Source organism: Phallusia mammillata, chromosome 5 (genome assembly GCF_965637545.1).
Source record: "Phallusia mammillata chromosome 5, kaPhaMamm4.hap1.1, whole genome shotgun sequence".
Lineage (NCBI taxonomy): Eukaryota > Metazoa > Chordata > Ascidiacea > Phlebobranchia > Ascidiidae > Phallusia > Phallusia mammillata.
The window spans coordinates 18,585,442-18,599,644 of NC_137256.1; the positions used below are offsets into that span (position 1 = coordinate 18,585,442).

General features: G+C 39.8%; 2 protein-coding genes across 6 annotated transcripts in view; one reads left to right on the top strand and one right to left on the bottom strand.

The window, feature by feature from the left end:
• LOC145228557 (uncharacterized) overlaps window positions 1–8,681 on the top strand; it is a 32,388-nt gene extending 23,707 nt beyond the window's left edge. For all 5 annotated transcript variants that reach the window (XM_080093636.1, XM_080093641.1, XM_080093637.1 and 2 more), the window contains 5 exons: window positions 3,684–3,931; window positions 5,632–5,871; window positions 6,194–6,369; window positions 6,657–7,109; window positions 7,500–8,681. In XM_080093636.1, coding sequence (XP_079949762.1) covers window positions 3,684–3,931; window positions 5,632–5,871; window positions 6,194–6,369; window positions 6,657–7,109; window positions 7,500–8,276 — 1,894 coding nt within the window. In that variant the 3' untranslated portion in view covers window positions 8,277–8,681. The remainder of the gene's footprint in view (window positions 1–3,683; window positions 3,932–5,631; window positions 5,872–6,193; window positions 6,370–6,656; window positions 7,110–7,499) is intronic.
• Window positions 8,682–9,208: 527 nt separating this feature from the next.
• Window positions 9,209–13,344, bottom strand: LOC145229073 (sepiapterin reductase-like). The gene is made up of 4 exons (XM_080094336.1): window positions 13,200–13,344; window positions 11,253–11,481; window positions 10,525–10,878; window positions 9,209–9,996 (listed from the first exon to the last, which is right to left on the bottom strand). The coding sequence occupies exons 2-4, from the start codon at window positions 11,448–11,450 to the stop codon at window positions 9,745–9,747; spliced, it is 804 nt and encodes a 267-aa protein (XP_079950462.1). The 5' UTR covers window positions 11,451–11,481; window positions 13,200–13,344; the 3' UTR covers window positions 9,209–9,744.
• Window positions 13,345–14,203: the final 859 nt, after the last annotated feature.

Here is a 14,203-nt window from a genome sequence, read left to right on the forward strand (position 1 = left end):
AAGTTCCATGTGAACAGCCTATTGAATGTGACTCACCTTGGACGAGAGGATGTTAGTGGTTTTCCCAATAAAATAGACCGGAATTACAAACTTAGTGGCAAAATCCGACTGTCCACAAATAACCGTGTTTACACATAGGCACTAACCACAAAAGATAGTCCCACGATGTCAGCTCTAGGGTGGGTCCAGTAACAGAAAATTCGGTCGTTTTGATGGTCAGCCATGCCCTGCTGGGTAATCCATATAATCTTGCCGTGGCATAGCGAAAACAATCAAACAAATAGACTGTTTCCTTCCGAATGCACTTTAATCTTCACATCACGCGCAAAACAACTGTCTACAAAGCATCAAAGTAATTTTAATTACACCAAAAAACTTCAATAGTGAATCACAATAGGCAGGAAAATTGAATTCGAATTTCGTCTATTGTTACGTATGTTCCCACGTGAATTGTCATGCATGACTAGCACCGCATGAATGAAGTAACTACTGGTTGCTTGGAGCGGGCACAGACGGATGCAAAGGTATCATAGCTCCTCGGGATTTCGAAGTTGTCGTTTTGTAAAGGGTAGAAGCGTTTTGCCTGACTGCATGTGAAGCGTATGGGTTGTTTGGGCAACCTGCTTGGCAATGTTTGGGTTTGTCACAGCGGTTTGAAGTTGCTTGCCTGTTCTGTAATGAAATCCGGGCACTGCTGTGCCGCCGTGTGCTCAGATAACGTCCAGATTGGTTGTAGGCGCAAAGCTGATGAAGTACTAGGTAAAAATGTCGTAACTGCACAACCGATAGTAACTGCAGCGATTGTTGAGTTGTTTGTTGTAAGTAACAAAGTGCCCTGGTACTGTATTTTGACAGTATTTATGTTTGTACACAATTCTCGGTTTCAAAGATCTCAAAAAGAAACAGTCTTTACAAATATGTTGGCTTGTCAGAATTTATGTTTGTGTTCTATGTTTTTCTAATGGTAAAATATATCAATTGTGAGTTTATAAGGTGGAAAATTGGCTAAACTTTCGCCAGGCTTGAAACCGTAGGATAAAAACCACAATTAATATTGACAAAAACGATGTTGTCAACGGTTCCAGCGTCATTTTTAAGCATTACTTTGCACACGTTACAGTAATGTAAGCATTGCATTTTGGATGCGAACACAACATGTACGAAAACAATGTATGATGTGGCTCCGGCATAAAGCGAGAGAGGTAAACAAACTATCGTAACAAGTATGATTCGCAATCAAGTGTGAATCACGTTGTTATTGGCTTCATTCACTTGTTAGGTTAAACCGAACCGGAAAATGGTAATCCCGGTAAAACAAGCGCTATACCACAGCAATTAGACGCAATGCACTCTTTATTCACTTAAACGTTTTGGCGAAAAAGAAGTCTTGCCAAAAACCAGGATTAAATGCAAACAGGCAAAAATCGTATAAACTCTTGTTTTAAAGCATACATGCAGCTATGTGCATCTGTTACAAGGCAAAACACATGAGGTACTTCGGTATGCATAAGATCTCATGATTTACGACTGTCTTCGCGGAAAGTTCCTGCAAATCGGATTTCAGCCGTTAGTGTTTGTTGCTGTGTTCATTCCGCAACGGAGTAGACTCAAACAGTTCGCAGAAGAGCTAGTTCAGCCTTTAACGTGCGCAAAAGGCTCTGAACGCGTGCCACGCCTGCCTATTAATCGCTTGATTCTTTGCCCGAGGTTTAACCGAAAACGCCGGCGCATCTAGAACTGTGGTACGCATTGGTTCGTGTTATTCAAACTTGCGATATAATTACATGCCTGTTGTTACTGGTGGCTGCACACTCTGTTATTGAGGCTAGGCAATTGACAGTTGTGGTAGTTTATGTAGAGTACAATGAGCTGCTTTGAAACAGGTTCGATAATTATCACAAACCGCGTTTCGTGTGTGAAAAATTGCTATAGCTTTTCAGACAGCAATTTGTTAAATTGTGTAAAAAAAGTATTGATTTCATGCACTGGAATGTTGGTGCTGTAAAAATTAAAAAAAGATACTTTTAAGCGAACAAAGCAAAATTATTGCATGATACACTTATCTCATTGGCAATCATTTGGCGAAAAGGATATAATCTAAGTTTATATCGATGATGCCTAAAAAGGGGGCTATTTTATATCATCGGATTAAAACACACTATTTCAAATTGTTTTATATTTAAACAAGCCAAATTTGCCCATATTTACATAAGCCACAGTTATTTACCACAGCCAGCGATCAAAGATTACGAGTTCCTGGGCAATTTAGAACTGATTTTAAAAACTCTCGCATTTTTCAGGGTATACGTTTTTACGCAACTAAATGTCACATGACCCTGAATCGTGGAAATGTTTTCGATCGTAACCAACGCATGCTGCATGTTAGGAGAAAGCGATGACGTAAAAGCTGCTGTCGGCGCCTAAAGGAACGTGGCAGTGACGTAGTAACACCGCGTACGCAGTAGAGACTGCGAGAAGTCAACGGGAAGAGAAAAAAGCGAATTCTTTTTACGCGTGTCACTTGGTATAGTGCGTGGCGGTCTGGGTCTTCGTTTGAATATCACTTGATTTAATCAGCGCTGACCAACGCAATGTGTTTGTGTTTGCCGTTGGGTTTTTTTAGAGATCAGATTTTGCGGTGAGATACATAACCTTTATGAGTACAGTGAGTTTGCAACGTTTGTTAGTTTTTTTGCTGAAATTTGTCCAGTGGGAGAAGTTTTTTGTTTAGCGTGTTCGGATTAATCGTTGAGTGACTGCCTCGTGTTTTGAGTTGAGTTGAGTAGCTTTTCTTAACTTGTTGTTGAGAACAAAATTGGTCTGTAATTTGCTTCGAATTTTTCTATGTGTGTGAAACCAAGTTATTTAAATACGCAGGGACTTAAGTATCCGTAGATACATGATTTTAAAACCAAGTTTAGTTACAATTCCGTTGAAAGCTATTGTTTCAGATTGGTCTGTACACTGAAGGGAATATTAATTAATGTAACTAGACCCAAATAGTGTTGTTAATATTTACTTACACATAAAATTACTCGTAAAAACGCTTAACTCTATTCGTTGGCAGTTTTCGACATTATTTGAACCAGGTTTAAATGTCGCAAATATCAATAGCTTCATTTCAGTTTCGGTGTGCATGTTAACTGCTGCAAACTATTAACAGGCCAACCAAATACATTCTAGGTCGCAAATACAGAGCGAAACTTGCGAGCGAGAACTTCCGCAAAACAGCCTAGCAACTGATGTCGCGTTTAAGCGCATGATGCCACTTAATTTACGCCGGCTGACACTTCCTTGATTTTGTATCAGGAAAGACGTAAAACGCCTGTTTAATGTTTAGACTCAAACCCCTGGAGTTCGTCCAAAGTCTGTGGTTTTCAGGTTCACAGACAGGTTATGTTATCAGTAGTTGGTGACTTGTTGATGTTAAACTACAAGTGTTTAACGTTAACTTTATTGTCTAGTTAGTTGGGAGACAAGGAGCGCCCAAAAAGTCTTTACACTTATGTAGATCCGATTTAAATGAAAATAGAAACAAGTGTTTTAAAGGATGCATTCATATCGTATGCTTTGATAAGTTTTTCAATGATATATTAGTATCAGGATTTTTCTGTTCGTCTGCGGGACTTCGGTCTCAATTTTGCCGCATGAGTTTTTACAAATCTCAATCTTTGTTTCGACAGATTTGAAAAGCTTAGCTACAGAGGATTACAAACGGCGACCGACTGCAGGCGCCGGAACATTGGCAGCTACTCTGTTGGATTTAACCTTGGACTTACCACGAACTTCGAAACTCAAAGATACAACATGTTACAACTGGAAGAGACCAGACCAAGTCTCGTCAGAGGAGGTGACGTCATCATCAACCAAAACCTTAGCGACTTCGTGCGCGAGCGTGACGTCACAAAGGAACACGGCGTGTTTGACGCAGGTGGGAGTTTTGGACTAGCGGTGCTAATGACCCCCGGACTGTGGCGCGAAAGGGATTTATTCATTGTATCGTGTGTTCATCGCATAGCGGGAATTCGGCTGTGCTAGTTAGTGGCAAGTTTACGGGTTGTTAGATGGTGCTTAAAAGCCGAAAATGCTTTTTGAACATGTATACCACCACCACTTTAACCTGCTTTGTGCACTCCAGTGGAACAACTTTTCGGGTAGTCGCCTAAACGTTTCAAATTCTCAACGCAACATACATTTGTTAAAAGGCCATGGTTGATCAAACAAACGTAGCTCCAAACCCGCTTGCTGAGTGCTGATGACCATGCAGGCTATAGACAGTTTTTAACAAACGCCCAAAAATAAGAGATCCAATTTCTCTAAAATATCAGTGATTCAGTTTGGGTGTGGGCGAAACGAAAGGGGTGTAAACTCAAGGTGGTCATATATCGTGGATTGTTTAGTCGTCGAGCTTTTGTGGCGTAAAACGGGAAATTAGGTCACGTTTAGGAGACTCCTTTTGGTCTTAGTCACGAAACCGCACGACTTTTGTGTCTGGGTTAGCATTGGTGAAAACTAATGGTCGACCATGACAATTTGTTGTCACAAAAGCGTTTGTAAATGTAAAGTAAATGTACTATACAAGCGTAGTACGTGTGTTTTACTGTTGACAGCCCCAAGCTTTCTTTACTAACCCTGTTTAAGTTACTAAGTCATGAGGCAATTTTATTCATTACGACATGTTTTTAATGCTCACTCTGTGCGCAACACATATAAGGCAAAATGCATTAAATTTAAAGGAAAATTGTTCACAGAAATATCCATTCCGACTAAAAATATAATCATGTAGCTAGTAAGGGCTCCCAAATTTCAATGCGTCATTAGTATTACTGAGTTATTTTCGTGTCGCCTCGATATGGTGTTTAGGGGTTCACACTTATCCTGTTTAGGAAGTCTCAATCAAATTACAAAAGCTATGACTAGAACGCAACGCTTGCAATTACTATTTATTTCACATTTGCCAAATCGGGGCCATGTTGATCGGTATTGCTTAATTTGTTCGACAAATACATTTATGTAAGGGTTTATAAATACACAAAGTCATGTCAAATTTAAAACATTTTTTACACAAATAATGTGAAATATCGTTTGCTGCAGTACAAAATATGAAATGGATCACCTATTACTGTTAAGCCGATATGATTTTATCAGATAGTTGTATTAATTTGCGCAATAAAAGGAACTCTGGCTCAACGAACTATGCACTGTTGCTTCCGCAAATTTTCGCTAGACGCATTTGAACTTCAATACCCAAAATATCAAAACGATTTACGCTTTGCTGACAATGTGCATCGTGTATTGACTACTCTTAAAAGTGTATATGGTTTGAAACCAGATTTTCCAACATCAATACATGGGTTTAACTTTTTAAGTTAAAATGAGGCATAGAAAAATATTTAAATGTACATGAGATCTTTGAATGAAAGCGAACGGCGTAATTTTCGCTGCTACCAATTTGAATGCAACCTGTGTGGAAACCCCATTCATAAAAATTGCTCTTAAATCGCACCTGACGTCAGACGAGGTCGTTTACCTGCCTCCCGCGGGTAATCCCCAGATTATCAAGCATTCATCACTTATCAATCAACGACTTATAATCTTTTCCTTGCTTTAACCTTGACCTGTGTTATGCAGACTCACGTGACCTGAAATCCAATGACGTCAAACGTACCTCAAACAGCACTGAATCCGAAGACGAAGGTTATGGCGTCATCAAGCGATTTGACGTCGTTGACGTGGCCGCCGACTTGGCCAAGTGCAAATTGGAAACTAATCGCGGGTCGGTGTTCGACGACAGTGATTATGACGAAGTAATGGACTTTATGACGTCACCGACATCCAGCACGTGCGAAGAGACGAAGGTTATTGAAGAAGGTGCGTTGTTTGTCAGTCGGTCATGATTTATTAGTTGTTAACGACATAAAGGCAGCAATAAATTGTTAAGATTCGTTTTCCACCTGGCGCATAGGAGCAGCTGGGTGTTGTAATTCGGTTTCCAACCTAGACGCCTTTATCTCGAAATGCTTAACTCACTAGGGTGTAAATATATTTATGTTGTTTCAAGACATTTAAGTTAAATCCAGCAGAAACAGTTGTTCAAACCTCATGCACATATTGCTCATTACTTAAGATTATTTTGCGTAATTAAATCGTACTCAATTGTTTCATTTTCGTGACTTGGTATTTTTCAACACAGCTACGATACCTGAGTCCAGTCCAACCTGCGAGGATCCGGACCTTGATAATTCGTCGAAACGATCCTCAGCGGCGTCCCAGGTCGAATCTGTAGCGTCAAGTGGAACTCTGTCCTCCTCTGGGGTGGAAAGCAGTGACGAAAAGCCTAACCCGAAATATGCAAGCCTCGACATAGCGGTAAGCATGCCAGTGATTGATGACTTCAGCATACTACAATTTGGCTTCGACAAACTGCAATTGACTTTAACATGCTAACTTACAATTTTAGCATAATACAAGATTTTTTTAGTTTTGTATTGTAAGGTTATGTTTTGTGGTTTGAAAGAAAATGAAATTCATTTTCTCCAAAGTTTATGATGGGCAAAAATATGGGATTTTTCGTGTAATTTTAATAGTAAAGTTAGTTTTTGTCTTGCAAAATAACATAAAGGTCAAATTTTACCCAAAGATCTTTTTGCTTTCAGAAAATCCTACACACTCGTAAGCGCATTCAACATAGCTTGCATACACCACAAGCCAACGAAATCAAACCAGAGCCAGCCGAGGAGGAACCGCCAACATCAAACACCATGGTCACTAAAAAGAAGAGCTCCTCTGTGTATAAACGCCATACACACTACGGCACTTTAGGTCGCCGTAGCAAGTCATCATCAAAACGCGCTTCGTCCATTTCCCGACCGCTTTCTGGAAGCGAAAACGACTACACCGATAGCGCCAACTACCAGCCAGGCGATTATTCCACCTTTGACCCCTCAAGGTCGCGCAAGATTCATGAAAATCACTTCACTTTCGAGCGACCGAAATCACGTGATTCGGATTCGGACGGCAACAGCGACACCAACCGGAGCTCTGGCGGGTTTGAAGGCGGAAGCAAGCGGTGGAGTCGACTGAGTGCTAACTCACAAAATAGCGACAAGGTGGGTTGGAATATAAAACACGTGCTTTTGTACTTAAGTCGGTTTCAAATACGCCACTGACTTAGGATATATAAAAAAGGGCAGTGACTTTTATACAGATATAAAAAACTGATCAGGATTCGTCCCCGGGAGCGTCCTGGGTTCGAACCCCGTGAAAAAAGAATATACTTGGCAATCTTTTTTTTAAAAAATGATAAATATAAAAACGAACATAATGGTTGTGTTACTGCAGATTATGCGCAATGGTATTTGTTGCTCTGGCGTATGACAAAACTGTCCTAAAACGCATACCTAAAGGATTGATGTACGCTTAAAGAATTTATCTAGCTAATAGTGTTCTATAGAAAACTTAAGATTTGGTATTGAGTTAAATATACATTTTTCACACAGGCTATTTCAATCTCCCCTCAAAAAGGCCCATTTAAAGCCTTCCGTCGCTTCGTGTACAGCACCAGCAGTGCAAACGTGAACTCCACCGGACCGCTCTCGCACGAAGAGAAAAAAGCCATGATCCAGATCTGTGTGGCCGATGCGAATAGCAACAATAACAACAGCAGCCACCCAAACGTCGAGGATAACATGACCAGAGGCGAATACGCCATGCACCACGATGCTAAGAAAAACAGCTATAGCTGTATTCCTGTGGGATCAGTAGACGCAACTGCTGAGTACTCGTTTTCACCCAGAACTGACAGTTCGCCAAGACGCGATACTCATTCTCTTTTACGGAAACTCTCGAAAAAATCTTCCCCGACGCGAGGACGCGATCCCCGGCGCTCAAGCCTACCTTCGCAGAGCATGTATGACGTAAGGAGTACGTCACAGCCGCCAGTAAACGACGTCACCCCGCCGCGATTCCAGTACGGTGACGGTTCTCAACCCCGAAGTGACATCGAGAGCAGAGTGATGGAGTCTGTGGAACGGAACGACAGGAGCAAGAGCGAACGGAAGTCACTGCAAAAATCCGGAAGCCTCAAAAGGCTGTTTTCTTTCGCGAAACGACGGCCTTCCGTCAAGAAATCACCGGTGAAACGGAGAGACACTGAACCTGCCTCCACTATGAATAAAAGTCTAAGTTACTCTTCCCCTCAGCTGTCCGTGTTCGCCGTAAACTCGCCTGGAACTCGGACGAGTAAAGCTGGACTGGCACAAAAACTCGTTTTTTAACTCAGATGTCTATGATGTTGTGCACGCCTTGCCAATGAAAACTGCCATAAATCTTCCACACTCAAAAAGTATGCCCAAAAACGTCTACTATTTTCCAACGGAACACAATCTACCCTTCAACGTCTGCCACAAAGCCGATAAGAATAACAGGACAAGCCTCTATCGGTAGCTTGATACCTGGTCAACAAACGAAGTATAGCTCATCAGTTTTTGGTTACTGCTAAAGCCGATTGGAGTTACCCGCTTCTAACCGTTTTATTTATATTATTTAACTGTTCCGTCCGTTTTGTATGTGTTTGTTTATTCTTGGTTTTTGTTTGGAATGAGTTGGGCGTTATTTTCACTGCTTTCTGTCCCATCCCGTCTCGTCGCATTGTAATAAAATGTGAAATGAGTTTACTATTATCCGAAGTTGTGTATACAGATTTTTGTTTACATTTTGTTCACAGGTTAACAAACCCGATGCAGTGTGGCATGATAATCAGACTTGATTGCGCTAACCAAAGTTATGGTTTTGTTTCGCCGTGCGCCAGATTGATCATCATAAACAAATCCCAAGACAGTGTTCTAGATTGTCGAGAGTCTAAAATTTAGTGAAGACCCAAGCCCAAATTTGTAAGTCTGGCAGAGCTTTTAGGGCCTGGTTCGGGTTCAGGCCTAAGTTTCAATAGATATTGACCAGACTTTACACTTGAAATTATTTTTGCCACGTTTCCCCCTAACTTTCGTCCTGATTTTGGCTTAGGTTAGGGCAAACTGGTTTCGGGTTCGATTCCCAATTTCGTAGCAGAAAACGTGTGACCTTGTGTGTTCGAATCTCAACGCATTTTGGATCTCTACCTACGCTTTGCCTGGGAATGCTTGGGTAAACAGCTTACTGGACCTTGTAAGGTGTATGCGAGCCAGCTGGAAAATACAAAACACCACACAAGTTGTGGTTGAAGTCATATTTACAAAGTATACAAACAAACACATCAAAAACGATTTAGGATGCATTGTGGACAAAGAATATCAGTGCATCTCTGTGTTAGCCGTTTGCACAACTGATATTGTCAAAAGTCATGTAAAATAACCCCCACGAGGTATATAAAAATTAGGCCGGAACATTGAGGCTTTGCGTGGTTCGAGAAAACGTTGAAACAATGCGGAAATGTGAAGTAAAACATAAACAAGGTACACTTGGGAAACTGCGAGCTTCATTTAATTGTTGCAAAACACAGTTATTGGCAAACAAATATGTTTTGGAGATCTAGTAACGCCAGAAACAAAGCAAATCTATGCTCAAAACTGTATGAAACAACTTCTCCAAAATAATAAAATTCTTGAAAATTAAACTGCTTATCTTTTTACAAGTTTAAAGTTAGTCCATATTTGCATTTTTTGCGCTATTTCAACCAAAGGCAATAACAGTATGAGCGCAATTACTTGCAATACTGTCAGTAGAACTACAAACTTCACAGAACAACTGTCATTGACTTTCTATCACTTTATCAGGCATCAACATGTGCGAGCCCGAAACAAACTCATCAGCCTGTAGAATGTCCAGAAGGTGGCGCACCGGCTCCGTGGCGTCTCTCACCTGCCCACTAGCGGTCATATGGCTAAAGAACTGGCGCATTTCAGGAACACTGATTTGCTGTAGGGAGTCCCACATGTCTGTGTTTACTGGTCCTGGGCCGAAACTTAAAACACGAACATCGGGTTCTTCGATAGCTAGAACCTATGGAATGAAAAGCGTATGGATTAATTTTGTCAATTTCTTAAAAAAAAAGCCTAATAACATGCTGTCAAGGCTTTATTTTTCATACAATAATCTTTATTCGGGAGTTTATTGTCTTGATTTTTAGCTTTGGTTTTGCAATGACCTTTGGCCAGGCAAATTTGTAACATTTTATTTCAAATTTCCTTTTTTCAGCTAACTTTGTTATTGTAATAACTCCATGCTTTCTTATTTCCTTTTTTCATTCCAACGTTACCAGCATTTGGGCATTGACCAGAGGGACTGAAAGCATGCGCCAACGAGTCCCTTTTGATAGTTTACATGTGACTACACGGTAGTATAAACCTCCATACCAAATCAGGACATCTCTCTCTCTTTTTTTACATTACCTGTAACTTTTTGCCCACGGTCATACTGTATGTTTTATACTGTAAGGGCGTACTCTGCACCTATTGTTACAAACAAAGAGATATAGGCGCTCTCGTCAAAGTTAGAACGCCCTGCATATAATCCATACAAAATCAATACCTTAAACAGCATCAAGCGAGCCGCTTTTGCTGCGCAGTAAAGGGAAAGTCCCGGCGTAGGTTGCTCGCTGGTGCGTGAACTCGTTTGCACGACGGTTTTCCGAACATCCGAAGCGTTCCGAAACTTTCCGATAAAAGCCGAAGTAAGAGCGACGAACGACGAGAGGTTAAGAGACCAGAACGAATCAAGTGCTGACACGTCATCGTTCTCCGACAGCTTGATTGTGATGTCACTAAGGGATCCAGCATTGTTGACAAGTATTGCGTGGCGGAAATCGACCCCTTCCGCATGAGAAAAAACGTTGTCCAGCAGATTTGTGTTTGATTTTGAGAGATCATGAGATACTGTGTACACCTGCAAAATCATAGGCACTTAAAAATAGAACCAATATCAAAATCAATACGTACGTTTGTAACTGTCAGGTGATTAGATTTGAAAGACAGAATGGTAACTAACATGCAGTTTTCATAGCGATTTGAGTTATCTCAAGATTTTTACTTTTTGATTTGGTAACGTATAGGCAGTTGTGTAAAAACCATATACATGATTCACAAAAGATTTTAAAAGAATGCCAGTCGCGCTATTGTAGCAGTCTGAAACTTTTTCGTTTTTCCCACTGTTTGAGGAACCAATTAACTCCCAAGATTTGTTAACCACTAAACCAGCAAGCCCAAAATGATTTGAGGATCTACAAACCTACGTTTTTACATTTGAAGAATCCATCCTACCTGCAAATCTTTTTCACTTGACACAGCTTGCAAAACCAGCTTTTTAGTTTCCATTAGACCGATCTTTGACCGAGCGACAAGGACCATCACAGAGCCCTTGCCAAGAAGCTTGCTAAGCTCTATGCTCATGCACCGACCGATGCCAGCACTGGCCCCCGTGATGATACAGAAAGTTGGTACACCAAATACCGGCCTCATTTTGTTGTGTTTGCTTAAGTGCTTAAGTGACCTGAGGAAAAATGAGCAAGTCAGAACGCTGATGGTGAAGATAGAGATACAATGTTTGCTGTTTCCGAGTTAATTTAAAACAAGATTTTCGGATTTTGTAGTTCCAAGCCCTGGTCGCATTTTTGCCTGGTAATTTGAAAATAAAATAGTTTTAACGTGTTTGCTTACCAGCTAACTTCTAAATAAATAGTTTCATAACCTGACCTGGTGTAACAAATCAGATCATACATAAGATTTTTGAAACGTATATTAAAAGTTAGCTAAGTTAAGTCTTAAATCTTATTGGAACCTCTTTAACCAGGACTCATTTTTACATCCTGTTTTAGTCGACACCACCCTCTTGTGTATATAATTGACAAAACTTGGATTAAAAACGTGATTAACAGAAATTTCTGACTATAAACTGGAAACTGTAACAAAAACTGCATAACAAACTGGCATACGATACAAACAGTATTAGATATCACCACTTGATCGTGTAGTTTTACGAATTTGTCAAAGCTCTGCAAGCTAGTTCAGCAATCCGTGTTGCACATATGCTAAATTGAAGAGAATGGTTTATATTCGGAGAGGTTTCTTATGTAGCGCTACATATACAGCACTAATAGCCCAATCAAAGCTCTAACTACTATGCAGCCCGTCTGGGCACCTGTACATGTATGAATTGTTTTCTGTATAATATATAATATAGCAATACAATTCCAGTACAATACTGTGAAAATCCCCCAGCAATCATCAGTGAGGATCACACGACCACGTTTCTTGTGAACTGTGTCACTACAGAAATATATCCGAAATGTCACACTATTTTAGCCGTGAAGTTTAACCTAACTTAATCTGCACCTGAATAGAACTGTCCATGCTGCAACTAGTGGTTGAACAACCACAAACAGGCAGGTTAAGTCAGTGGCAGGGTTCGTAATTGGGACTTATACGGGTCAAAAATAGGTCAACCCTCAAATTACGGACGTTGGGCTCCAGCTTAATGTAATACGGTGGGTGACTTTCGGGGTGGTAAACAGAATGCCTGACATGCATTTTAACCCTTGAAACTATTTCATGCGCAAAGATGGCTTATTTTTTCCCCGTGACAGTGTCGCAAACACATAAAGTCAAAAACTGGCAAATACGTTGTCCTATATTTTACCGACTTTTCAACGTCCTACTCTGGCCACTTTCTCAGGATAATAACACTCCACGGTCGCCAAGAAAAAATATATTTAGGCATAATCTTAATGTTCGTATACTGGCCTTTCTGAGCTGATTTTTATGCCGAGCAAATGGTGCAATCTGCCAGACGTCTGTTATATGTCACCGTTTTATCATTGTCCCTTTCCCATCAGCAGCTGAGGACTTAATTGCGTTTTGTTTTAAATATAATGTTCGTAAATATTGGCGATCTATCGGAATTGCGTTCAATTTAGCAGAAAATCAAATGCCAATTTTATCAAATCTAAGTTGTAAAATGCCTTGATGGTTTGCATTAGACATTTAAAAACAAATCTATTGAAGCAAGCATCTTATATTTTCTTGATTACAATTTTAACTTCCTATGTGATAAATTTGAGTTAACATGACATTCCAATAAATTTAGTTCTAAATTAAATTTGTGATTGTGAAATGTTAAATTTAAAATTTCGGTCACATTGTTTCAAATTGACATATTCAAATTGAGTAGTTTAACAAAACACCCATTGGCTAGTTTTCCACGTAACACACCTATTCGACAAAGCCGTCAACGAGTAAAAGGAGTTGCACTGTAAGTTCACCACAAAACCAACGAAAGCCTACCACATGATTTGACAAAAACCGTTAGTCAAAGCTTTCCCTAATGACCTACGAAATAACAAAAATCACAAAAATCTCAAAATACAGTGGGTTTGCGTAGTAACACTGCCCTTCGTACATAACAAAACAAAAATGTCAAATATTTACCCTCACTTAAACTACTAATATCGACCTGATGCAACTGAAGCAAATCAAAACATAGAGCTATATTTAGATTAATAAATCTAGGAAAAACGTAATTCAAGTGTAGTGACGATTGTTTTGGTCCTCAAAGCCCTTAAGCGAGCAGACAAAAGTACTTTAGGTCGTTTCAAAAAGGTTATTGATTAGTGATATATGATTGTTTTTTGTCAGTATTGAAGTATACTTTGCACACCTCAAGGGCTTCTAAAAATAAATGCGTTACTATTTGCAAAGTGATGCGCTACACATTTATTGACAGAATTCTTTATTGTGTATTATGGGCAACAAACAGCCCTTACCTAAAGATTCCATAAAGTAATTTTTAAGGCCATTATAGTTTGTTAAATGGTTTGCATTGCAATGTATGCACTATATGTAAGCTTTCTAAAAGTTTTAGCTTTCTCAAAGTTCTAACTTTCTAAAAGTTTCTAAAAGAAGTTATTTCTAAAAAAATACGTTCAATGAAGCGATTGTTAAGTACTAAATATGATCCTTTCACATATGCACTGTGTGTTTAACTAATACACACGTGGTTGCTATGGTAACCTATTCTGTGGCTAGGTCGTATCTGATTCGGGATTCTTTTTCAACTCATCGGATAAAGAATATCTCTTCAAAATTGCTACATGCATAAATTCTGCCAAACAAACTTTTCACAACCGACCATCAGAAAGTGCTCTCCAAACAGCTAACCCGAATGCAATGGCCACAATGACAGTGGTATAAAGATCGAAATCCAGTTAATAATTTAC